General features: G+C 47.3%; 1 protein-coding gene across 2 annotated transcripts in view; it reads right to left on the bottom strand.

The window, feature by feature from the left end:
• Positions 1-12,309, bottom strand: part of Loxhd1 (lipoxygenase homology domains 1) — a 160,437-nt gene that overhangs the window by 64,351 nt on the left and 83,777 nt on the right. Inside the window, exons 15-20 of one of the 2 annotated variants that reach the window (XM_028783217.1) lie at positions 11,984-12,060; positions 10,040-10,236; positions 7,129-7,321; positions 4,505-4,665; positions 1,498-1,972; positions 883-1,037 (exon numbers count right to left, since the gene is read on the bottom strand). In XM_028783217.1, the coding sequence (XP_028639050.1) occupies positions 883-1,037; positions 1,498-1,972; positions 4,505-4,665; positions 7,129-7,321; positions 10,040-10,236; positions 11,984-12,060 (1,258 nt within the window). The remainder of the gene's footprint in view (positions 1-882; positions 1,038-1,497; positions 1,973-4,504; positions 4,666-7,128; positions 7,322-10,039; positions 10,237-11,983; positions 12,061-12,309) is intronic. The other variant, XM_028783218.1, reaches the window with a different exon arrangement.

The following is a 12,309-nucleotide window of genomic DNA, read 5'->3' as shown; positions in this document are numbered from 1 at the left end:
TCTCTCTCTCTCTCTCTCTCTCTCTCTCTCTCTCTCTCTCTCTCTCTGTGTGTGTCTCTGTCTTAAGTTTTTTGTTTTTGTTTGTTTGTTTTTTCTGGATCAGCTTAAAGTAGGTGGTAGATACTATGATCTTTCACCTTAAATAGTTCAACGTGGATACCTAACAGCAAAGATATGCTCCTTTAGCATCATGCAATGATCAAACTTGGTGATCTTTCAACTCTTTCAAAGTCATGTCGAGAATCTTGCTGTCCCCAGTACACAGCTAAATCATACTGTCCAGATTGAGTCGTGCCTGTCCATCAAAGCACCTCAAAGTGTCATCTCTTTGTTTTGTGAGACAGAGTCTCACTCTATAGTCAAGGATGGCCTCAAACTTGGGGGCTGGAGAAATGGCTCCGCAGCTAAGAACATTTGGCCCTCTTCTAGAAGACTAAACTTGATTGCCAGTCTTCACATGGTTGTTTACAGTGTCTTTAACTCCAGTCCCAGGGGATCTAAAGCTCTCTTCTGACCTTTGTGGGGACTTCATGGATGTGCTGCACAGATGTATACACAAGCAAAACATCCATACACACAAATATAAAGAAAACTAGTTTTAAAACCTTCTCAGCTCACTTGATGTCTAAATACAGCATTCTCTGGAGCATCCTAAGGACCAATCAGTCTACGGGATTCCTTTGCAGGAATCTGCTTATAGTTTTATTATTACTCTCTGCAAAAATACTGGTGCTTACAGAAGGGTAGCTGCAGCCAGACATCACCGGACTGAATGAAACACCTCATTAGACACAAGGCAGACATGATGCTGGCTGAGGTGGCTATGGGCAAAATATTCCACATGTGGCTCTCACCCACCCAGAGCCAGAGCCCTCACTCTACCTGGCCCTGCTCGAACTTGTTGGACTTGTCTGACTTCTTCAGGGGCCGCTCCCCTGTGTCCCCGTATTCCTCACCGTAGATGGTCAGGTAGACATTGGCATCAGTGCCAGCCTTGGGCACGTTCCCTGTGATCACCTGGACCTCATAGGTATTGGCTGGAGACACAGAAAGACGCAGCATTGAGAATACAAGATCCACGGGACAGCACTGTGGCCCCTGCCCTCGGATCCAGGGAGGTTCTGGAAGCCAGAAGGTTCTACGGCTACTCCACACCAGCTTACCCTCCTCCCAACCCAAGACTTGTCTTTGCCATGAAATCAAGAGCCAACAGGCCTCCCGCCTCAGCCCCATATTTGGCTATAACAAGGTGTGTGAGCATTCCTCCCAAAGTCAATGTCTTTCCCCTTAACAGGCACAGGTCAAGGGCTGTGCTTAGCTCCAAACAGATGGGGTCAATGGTCACTTTCTGTGTACAGGTCAGGAAAGCTATCTATGAACCACACTGGGGTCCCACCTACTCAGTCTCTACCTAAGGGACATTGAGTCACCTTGCCCCCCCACCCCCCACCAGTCCTTTTAAAGGGAAATATGGCCCCTCGTTTGTTTCAGGCTTACGCTCAGGACCAGGCTGACCAGCTGGAACCAATTCCACGACAAGTTCATTGTCCTCCTTGCCCCGGGCCAGCCAGCGGTTAACATCGAATTTGTACTGCACAATCACCTCCTGCATCCCTGGTCCATACTCCTCTTCCTCCTCCTCCTCCTCGGACTCCTCCTCTTCTTCCTCCTCAGATGAGGACTCTTCTGAGGAGGACTCTTCTTCCTCATCACCCTCCTCCTCCTCATCGCTGCCTTTCTTCTTTTTCTTCTTCTTTCTCTGCAGCTTAGCCTTCAGCCTTTCCTTCTTCAGCAGCTGCCGCAGCTTGTCCTTCTCCTTCTTCTTCCGGGCCTCCTCCTCCGGCGTCAGGTTCTCCTCCTGCACTACCAGGTGCCGTAGCCACACTGTGTCCACAAACCAGCTGGGCCCAAAGCCCTCGCCTGTGTGTCCCAGTCGGATCTTGTAGATCTCACCCACGTCCACCGCTTCCAGCTGTGCAAAGTGCAGGGCAGCAGCTGACATGGCTCCTGCCATCCACCTCCGCACATCCCCCATGAAGCCAGTACTGAGCTGCAGTGTACAGAGGTCTCCCACTATGCCAAGCTCTTCCTCAGGCTTAAGGAATACACTTCTTTCTAACTCTGATGGAGTCAACCTCCATGCTTTGTCTTTCGCCCTTACTCTTTGATCTCGCAGCTCCCTCGCTGTGGCAGGTCTGCTGTTATTCCCATTTTACCCCCAACTCCAACTTGTTAACAGTCCCAGGTCTCAGTATTACCTTAAAAACACACAGACAGAGCCTGGCAGTGGTGGCCTATGCCTTAAATCCCAGCACTCTGGAGGCAGAGGCCAGCCTGGTCTACAATGTGAATTCTTGACAGCCAGGGCTACATAGAGAAACCCTGTCTTGAAAAAACAAACAACAAAAACAAAGCCACCCCCCCAAAAAAAAAATTCCTGTGTCCACTATTAGGAAGATACCATTTTGGCAATAAGTAAAGAAATATGTTTCTTTTTTGTAACAAATAAAACCTTCACCCATTTCCTCAGAGATCTCCATCCTTCCCATTCACCTGGGTTTACCAGATCCTTGAGCTCCAAAGAGCCAAGGACTTAGCTGACTCTGGTCCTGTCCTGTCATCTTGGGGCTCTAGAGCAGCATTGTGATTTGATTACAAAATGCTCCTGCTCTGAACCCTCAGACTCCAGCTGGTGGCACAATCGTGTGAAACCATGAAGGGACAGACTGGCTAGCCGTGGACCTCAGGTTTTACAGCCTGGCCTCATTCCCTGTTGCTCTCTACCTTGCCATTGTAGACACCATGTGACCAGCTGCCCCACTCCTCAGCCTTGCTACAACAGATGCTACCATTAAAGACGAACTGAAATAAATCTGTTTGTCCCTAAGTTTTGTTTTTTCTTTCTTTTCAAGTATTTTGTCACAGTCATGAGGAAAAAAAGTAATGCGCTATGAGTTCCCTTTAAGGACAAGGGCCATCTTTCTGAGTGTCTTCCCACAGGCCTAGTTCATGGTGGCTCATCTTCAACCTCAGTGTCATGGTGTCATGAGTCCCACATCCCCAGGAAGAGGGGATTGAGGCCCAGACTTTGTGGGGAGCCTAGCCTGAAGTCCTTTCTGTCTGGCCCTCCTGTGTACCTTGATATTGAGCCTGTCTTCACATTTGACTCTTTTCAAAATCCAGTCCCACCAGTTATCTCACCTGAGTGCCAAGCATCTGAGGCCTAAGACTATCTCTAGTTACCCAGTGTCCTGCACTTTTATTCCTGACCTTGACAAGAACAAAGGTTTCCCGACTTAGTATTCAGAGCTAACCTGCCTTCATAAGGAAATCATCAAACAAGATGGTGCCTAGGACCTAGGGAAGGCAGAATTTCTCTTTCTTTGTTGCTTAGGGGATGGGACTGGGCACTGTTCAGTTACATTTCTGTGACTGCTCACAGTCCTCATCTCACGCTGAGTCTTACTGCTATGGGTGCTGGGATCCCAGGCAGGCAGTGATTACAAAGCTGGATTACACTGAAGCTGACAAGGTCCTGAAAGGTTGACTACATTGGCTTGGGCCTTCCAGCAGCAGATGAGGACACATGCTCCAGTGAAATCCCTGCACCTGTAATGTTCCAGACATTTGTGAAACTGACTGGGACCCAAGTTCTTTAGCACCTTTCCTGGGTATTCACTGAATACCAAAGTGTTTATGGGACAAAACCACACATGGAATACTCAGCGTGAGCATGTTTCCTCTACACACATCTGCAGATGCACACATATGTGCTTCTACACATATATACACACATGTGCTCTCATGTCCAGCATAGACTCAGGGGCCACTGCATCCTCTTCCCTTGACAGCGATGAGAGCACATTTACATCTTTCTTTTAGCCAAAGACTTACAATGTGAACAGAGGAAGCCCAAGGACATTTAAAAATGCGTTAGCAAACTCTGCCACCTCTCAGGGGCCTTCGCAAGAAATATGGACTCACACTGGCCTGGGAGAAGTTCAGCATCAGAGCTATAGACAAGGAGTAAACAGAGAGACCCAGCCTTGGTGTCATTGCTGGTGGAATAAGAAGTAGTCACTGCAGACTTGACAGTGTATTATAATCACTGACTGAACTTCCAAGAGGAAGTTACCTCAGAGAACACACCCCACTTCCAAAGACTGATTAGCTGGCTTGGGGTGTGGATGAGTCAGCACTTGAAAGGTCACCAGGTAATTCACGTGTGAGACAGGGAACAACTTCTAGTCATTTCAGGCCCCAAAACTCAGATCCAAGATAGAAGTAATCATTCAAGAGCATGGATGAACATCCATGCTTTCTCTTTTCTGTTTCAAAACTCTACCGTCTGCTCATCACTTCCAAGAATCCCTCAGGAGCACAAGGCAATTTCGTTCCATCCATCCTCCAGGAAGCATCTCCCAGGCTGGAGGGAGGCAGCCTATCGTCCAGCCGATGCGATGTACCACCTTAGCAACACCCACATCGCCTACCTCCCACACACCTGGAATGTGTCCTTGGACCCCCGATCAAAAACTTTGGAGCGGCTGGAGAGGAAGAGAACTTCTGTCTTGCCTTCTTCCCCGTAGATCTGCACGTAGACTCGGGAAGTGGTGCCAGCGCCACCCACGTCCCCTGTCCAAATCTCAATCTCGTAGTGGACCACTGGCAGACACGGAAGAAATGGGGTAGTCAGTGATGACAAGAAGGATAGCAACAAGCATTTCCCTAGCCCTTCCCTCACGTGATTCCTAAGCCCATCCCCCATGCCTGATCCTTCACAGGCATCGTCCTATGTGGCCTCCTCAACACAATGAGCCAACGGTTTGCAGATGGACAAACTTAGGCTTAGAGGAATTGGCTTAGAGAAAATGGCGAACCTATGCAATCAGACTGTTGTGTCTAGACATCCATTACAGCACCTGTGTTCTTGGAGACCAGGAATAAGGGGACTTCATGTACCAGCTGGTACTCCCTATTGTCCGCCTGCATGCTAGAGTTTGAACGTTTGTTCCCTCCATATTGAAATCTGATTGCTATTGTAAGATACAGAGGATTTAAGAAGTGATCCTGCCATGAGGGCTCAGCTGTTCTGTTTGAGGCCGAGGGTGTCCCTGTTTTTTCTGTCGCTGTCTGCCATGTTAGAATACATCCAGAAGGCTTTCACCAGATGCCAGAACATTGGGACTGAACTTCTCAGAGTATAGAACTGTAAACCAACTAGCTTGTATTCATTTTATATTATATAGTCTATAATACCATATACCATAGTATTATAGTAATAGTACATTGTAGGGACAAAAACATAAATTATTAAGTTACTGATGCTGGGAAGACACCACAGGGCAAGAAGAAGCAAAAGCTGTATTATTTTCCTTCACGTAATAAGGACAAGAGACTGGAATGACAGTGCTCATTTAAATCGAAGCACTTTTCAGAGTATACCAACACATGCCCTGGATAGAAAAAGTCGTGCATATTTTGAAATGATATTTATCAAGGTGTTAGAGGGTGGTGGAAACATGGTATTGGTGGGTATCCACAGACAGTACTGCAAATAGAGTAGGTGTATCTCCCTAAAAGGCTATGGCACCATGTTGTCTATTGATGTGGCTACTCTAAGACAGTATCCAGATTTCTTTTCAGTTAAAAGAAATTGTGTGTGTGTGTGTGCATGTGTGTGTGTATGTGCCCATCTGTGCGTGTGTGTGTTTGTGTGCATATCTGTGTGTGTGCCTGTCTGTGAGTGTGTGGTGTGTGCGTGTGTGTATGTGTGTGTGTGTCTGTCTGTGAGTGTGTGTGTGTTTGTGTGCATTTCTGTGTGTGTGTGCCTGTCTGTGAGTGTGTGGTGTGTGTGTGTGTGTACTTACATGTCTGTGTGTGTGAACATCTGTGTGTGTGTGCCTGTCTGTGAGTGTGTGTGTATTTGTATGCATGTCTCTGTGTGTGTCTGTCTCTGTGTATGTACACATGTTTCTCTGTATGTGCCTGTCTGTGAGTGTGTGTTTGTGTGTGTATGTGTGTGTATGTGTACATGGAGGGTCATTCTCTACCAATCTCCACCTTAGTTTTTTTGAGACTTAGTCTTTCTCTAAATCTTTAGCTTATCAACTTAGCTAGTTGACTACCTGGCCAGCGAGCCCCAGGAATCCTCTTCCCTCCTCTCTCCCTGACCCACTAGGATGGCAGACATGTACCACCAAACCCAGCTTTTTAATAAGTGCTGAGGATTCTAACACTGGTGGTCATATTTGTTCAGCAAGCACACCCCATTCTGGCTGAGGGAGAGCTGCTTCAGTTTCGAATTGCTCTTAAAGAGAATTCCTGTGAAGAAGGCTGTGGCAGGAAAGCTGCAAGCAGCTGCTCTCAGGAGAGAGATGGAGACACAGTGGCCATAGAAAAAACAATTCACTGTCTTTTCCACCCTCTAAACCTTTGGAAGTCTCCAACCTGCCATGAGGGAGGATTCATATAGACATTGGAAAACTTCTGACACAAGTCCACCCTGACTTCAGCTCCTCACAAAAACCTAGTCACAGAGACACAGGCCTGTGGCAACCTGTCTTATTGCCTTACCACTACCCTGTTACCCGGCTCCACTCTCCGAGTTTCCCCCCTCTCTTAGGCAGTCTGCTCCCTCTCTCACAAGGACAAGGCTTTGTCCTGTTTTTGTTAATAGCTGTCTTCACAGATGCCACAGTAGGATCAGCTAGAGAAACCTCAATAGACATTTACTGAATGAAAAGTCCCACCTCCTCAGCTAGTTTTCCTAAGGAAAGATATAGGCTATGCCCCCAAAATTTTCACAAGGTTGAGAATATACGTTTCCTAACATTTTTGTTTTTATTTTTTCCTCTGTATTTCTCCAGGACAAAAGTTCTATCCCTATGTTTCCCATCTGTGAAATGAAATCTTGTTACCTCCCAGAACCACAGTACTAGAGACAACTGGAAGCCCTCACTTACACCCCAGTGTCTCCTTTCTCCACCATAGAGAGACAAGATTCAATCACCACAAAGTCCCTCTTCCTTCCTTCAATCCCTCCTCCCTCTGATTCCATCACCCCTCTCCCCCCATTAGACAGGGAACCATGCTCAGTGCTGAAGCCCGACCCAGCCTCTTCCATACATTTCTGTATCTCCACCACCTCGCTGGGGTAAAGCTCCACCTCCAGACGCCCATCAGCCTGGTTCTTATCCAGCCACCGGTTAGCGGGGAAGGTGTACTGCTTGCCTTGGCGGGGCACACGGATCTGGACACTGCCCAGGAACCAGCCTGCATGCATGCCTGTGCTGTCATGTCCAATCACCAGCCTGTTGATCTAGAAGGAAACTCCAGGAAGGGTGTGTGAACAGCAGTGTGCAGAGACACACAAGCCTCCACTTCTGTCTCTCTGAATACTGGTGCAAAAATCTCCCCTCAGCTGGGGCCTCCAGCTCCTTAGGAGGAAGCTCTGACTCAGCCTGTCCTGGCAATCAGCAACCTGGGTGCCTGCCTACTTAGGTGATCTTTTCCTGCCCAGAGGCACCATCCCCTCCTCCCTAATGTAACTCACTTCCAAGGTCAGAGGCAGAAGCAAATATCAGGCAGAGTTGGCAAGAACTTTGGAATCTGTTAAGCACTTAAAAATGAGACTGTAGTTTCAGGAGCAGTGAAGTGTGTGCCTGGCAATGGTGGCTGCTTTACTTTGGCTTGATTTGAAGCAATACAGAATTGTGTGCATTTCTGTATCTTTCTTTGTCATTCCCACCCTACAGGGTAAGAGAATTTGCAGACAACCTCTCTGGACATGGTGGTTCCACATCTATTCCTTCTCTTATTCTTGGACCTAAGGAACATTGTTGTCCATCCATTAGCCATCTGCAGTCACTTGCTTTGCTATTTGACACAGCAGCATCTTTGCCCGTAGGCAACAGGAATGAGAGCTCACACGGTCCATCAGCATCCTTATGCGGAGATGGTTTCTCAGGGTTTGAACTGCTTTCGTTTGTGTGGAAATGTTGTACACAGGGTAATTTTAACATTAAAAGAGATTAGCAGATGGCCTCTGGGAACCCTTCCAGCCCCGAGTTTTTCTCAGTAATGCTTTAGAGGGTGACACTAACCTTGTCTGGTACCCACAGTCCACATTTAGAAAATTGTCCGCTCAAGCCCTGGATTCTGCTTCCCCACATCCTAAGTGCCTCTTTGCAGCTGTTGATGAAACACGGATGCAGCTGAGTGTATGGAGCTCGAGGCCCTGAAATTGCTAGGAGAAAACCGCTAAGTTTGTAAAGCCTCAGAGCCTTCAAATGCCCACCCAGGCACAGAGGACAGTGCCATTGTTTCTCTGGGACTGTCAGAGTTCCAGGACTAGGAAGAATAAGGACAAGGGCGGGTGTCTGTTAGCTGACATGACTGGAGGCTCTCTAAGGTCAGGGACTGTCCATCATATATCACCTTGGACTGGAGGGGAATTCTGAGCCCTGGCTACAAGCATGTGGCTGTTATAACATACTTAATACTAATAATAATTCCCATGGCATCTCCATCATCGGAATGAGAACACTGATGAGAAAGGTAAATAACTTGCATGTAGCATGTCAGTGGAAATGCTAGCCCGCCCTCACCCCATCCCCCAAGCTCTTGGCCACAGTATTCATTGAGGGAATTTCACCAACATGAGGACAAGTCTCCATAGCCTTCACCCCTCAACACCTCTCCCCTTACATGCCTAGAAATCCTTCAGTCAAGGGAACAAAATTTTCATTCCACAGTTATTAATTCAGCTTAGAATGTAAATACATTCAAAGTTCGTTAATTTCAAGGGGTAAATGACTGCCACAAGGTCTTTCCCTAGAGTGCAGGTTAGTGAGAGAAGAGAGTTCCAGAGCACCAGAGAGAGGGGGAAGCCCACAGGAGAGGAGGGACAGGGATGGTGAGGTTTCAAAGGGAGCACCCCACCCCAGGACTCATCACGTGAATTTTGGAGATTGGCAGGTGCAATACAGTCCTAGTTCAGACAACATTGAAGGTGTTCCTGGTGCTCCAAATCTTTCATTTAAGCCTGTTTCTCCAGGTGACGTCAAGAAAGAGTCACCTGGTCCAGACCCTAATCAGGCTATTCCTCGACTGAGGGTCAACTTTGGCCTATAGAGACTTAAACAAAACACTAGGAGAGTTTAAGCGACTCAAGGCCACATTCCTAGGATAACCCTCAGCCCCTTACCTGAAAGAACCCAAATGCTGCCAGAACAATTGACTATTGGTTCCAGTCAAGCTGAGTTTTCAGCCAAGCTCCTGGCTCTGGGATCTGGGAGGGTAGAAACCTGATTCTGTCAGATGCCAATCAGCAAACTCAGATGTGTTTCCCATCGTCCAACCTTCTCTGCTCTTTTCAATACCCTAATGCTGTTAGGCTCCTGTAGGCCATCTTCCAACTCCTCCCTCCCAAAATCCCCTGTAAACCTCCATGGAACTCAGCTGAATGCAGTTCACTCCGGCCTCTTTCTTCTTTTTCAGTCTATCACTGATTCATCCACCTTCCCAGTTAGTGGCCAATTTGCTCAGATCACCTAGAGCAAGGTCACATGGAACCTTGAGAAACAAAGACTCTCAAGTGCCGTTTCTCGAGGCAGCATCCCTCAGGAGTGCCCACGAAGTATGCACTTCTGAACACAGTTCAGAAGCACACTCAAATCTGGAACTGAGAAATATTTGTATTCCTTCTTTTGGTCCTTTCTTCTCTCTTTTCCCTCCTTGAATCCAATGTCCCCTCCTCTAGTATCTATGCTATATCTATACTAATCCTGGCACGTAGGTGAAAATGTTGGAGTGGGTAAAGTTACTAAAAATGTGCATTACAGTCCCAAAGAGATTCTTGAAGCACAACTACTGCCCATGTATCCACAGCTGCTCTGGCCATGGGGGAAGTGAAAAACCTCACTAACAACCCCTAAGTGTGCAGTTATTTTCCTTCAAAACAGGTTCACCACGTGCATGCACATCAGTGAACGCATATGGATCAATGTAGGAACATGAGTCAAGGATGGACACTTACAGTTCCAATGTTCAGGGTCTCCAGAGTAAACTCATCTACTCGGCCACGTTCAAAGTAGTCTTTTAGGTTGTTGTCAGAGACAAGAAGAACCTGTTTGATGGTGTCAGATTTCTCTCCATAGAGTTTGATGTATACCCGAGAATCTGTGCTGGCCCCAGAGACATCCCCAGTCTTCACGCTGATGTGATAGCGGAAATCTGAACATGCCAATGTAGAGAGAGATGGTGAAGTTAGTGCGGGTTGTACAAGGAGCAAGGTGTTGGAAAAGAGGGGGCAATCTTCAGCCAGAAAACGTCCAGGCTAGGAGCCAGGACCCTGGAGTCTGGAACCTGGGTCTTGTAGCTGGGAGTAGAGGTTCCCTCCATCTCTGTGGAGACCCCTCATCTATAAACCAGGGCCCCTCCACTTCCTGTTCTATGAGAGATGAATTTACTGAGAATGAGAAAGTAAATTTTAGACAAGAGTGCACACATTTTCAGAGACTCAGAGCATCTCCAGAAATCGCCTGATCTAGCTTCTGATGGGCATGGAACTGTTAACAAAGACAAAAGAGCTTTCTAGTATTTATCACATTGGGTGCACATTCTATGGTATTACTGCAAGTGCTCTCAGCCAAGCATTGCAAGCAAGGAATGCAAAGCTCTGAGGGTCAGGTGTTTGACACCAGATGGTGACAATGAAGTCATCCAGTTAAACCTTGCTAGGCATTTAAAGCTACTCCCTCCCCTAGTAGGATACTAAGTAATGTCCCAGTTTATCTCCCAGAAATCTCTGCACCATCCTGTGTGAAAGGATAAAGAACACCAAAGGAAGTCCTATCACTCATTGCTTCTTTAGGGTCTTCCCAGTGGGATAAAGGGTCTGGAGAAAATGAGCTGAGACCCTATGACTGAGGCAATCTACAGCAGACCTAGCCCTGACAGATCCGCTCCACCAGGGACATCCACGGACACTGGGAGAAAAGAGGGGGAAATCTTTTTTCTACAACAATCATTTTGCTGTTGAAAGATGCGCAAGAACCAGAAACCTTCTTCTTCCTTATGCCCCTTTCTATATAAACCTTTCCAAGGCTGTGACTAGGAGAGCAGGAGGGTTGGGCCTCATCTACGTGGTGAGATGAGAGCCTGATCTACGTGGTGAGATGCAGGGGGAAGAACAACCGTCTAAGGTAGAGATGCTCTGAGAACTGAACCCAGTTCCATCAGCAACCACAGGTGTGGGTGTTCTGATCATGGTGTGACCTCTTATCATAAGCATGGGTGAGCTCGCCTCTCTAGCTCCTTCCCAGGTTTTAGGATCTGTGATGTTGAACCCAGACACTGGATATTCTAGTTCCAACTGTGTGATGTGACCTTAGCAAATATAAGTATCTAGGTCTTCTAGACCTTGCTTTCCCTGTGTGACAAATGGACAGCCTCATCTCTGCCTCCCATCTGGGGTTTGTTGCTGGGCTCAGATGAGTTCCACTCTGAAAACATGAAGAGCTGCATTGTGGGGATTCTAGGGGTACGTTTCATTTAAATGTTATCTAAAGCTCACGATCAAACCATGGCATTTGAGCACATATCATTAGTAAGGAGACCTCCAGGGTTCCGGGACAATGCTCAGCATCTAAAAGGCCTCATTCAACAGTCCCTTCAAAATGCACTAATGCCCAAAAGCAGGGGTCCCTGTTCTTGATGCTATCAGCTGGTGTTATTGTTTTTATTACTCCATTGACCTATATACATTCAGGGGCTAACACCATGTCACACTTGGGCTGTGTGTTTAAGCACAGACATTCGAGAAGTTTCCAGATCACCAACACCTCGTTTCTCCACCACCCTGTGCTGCTTTCATGAAGTAAAGTGAAGACATGTCTAAAGATCTAGGTCCTGTTCAACTAAGGAAAGACAACTGTCATGCCCAGTGAACACCCACCACTGGGACATCAGGACAACTCACTCTTGAGGGTGGCATTGCTGTCACTGGGTAGCAACTCTCGGACCAGCTGTCCATCATCCTTGTCTTTGTCCAGCCACCTTGAGAGAAGGGAGATAGGAGTTTAGTTTTTGAGTAGAACAGGCAGATACTCCAACCATAATATCCCTCATGCAGGAGCACCAGGAAGGCCCAGAGCTTTGAGTTCATCAGAAGAGAGTAGGTCTCTGAGATCTCCTAGCAAAGTATTGCAACCCAAACCTGGAGAGGAAGAGTTTCTGGAGAAGGCTGAGTGCTGACTGAGACTAGAAAGATGACAAGATGCTGGGCAGAGAGACAGAGGGAAGGAG

Source organism: Grammomys surdaster, unplaced genomic scaffold (genome assembly GCF_004785775.1).
Source record: "Grammomys surdaster isolate TR1022 unplaced genomic scaffold, NIH_TR_1.0 1036, whole genome shotgun sequence".
Lineage (NCBI taxonomy): Eukaryota > Metazoa > Chordata > Mammalia > Rodentia > Muridae > Grammomys > Grammomys surdaster.
This window is presented reverse-complemented; position numbering and strand designations above follow the sequence as displayed.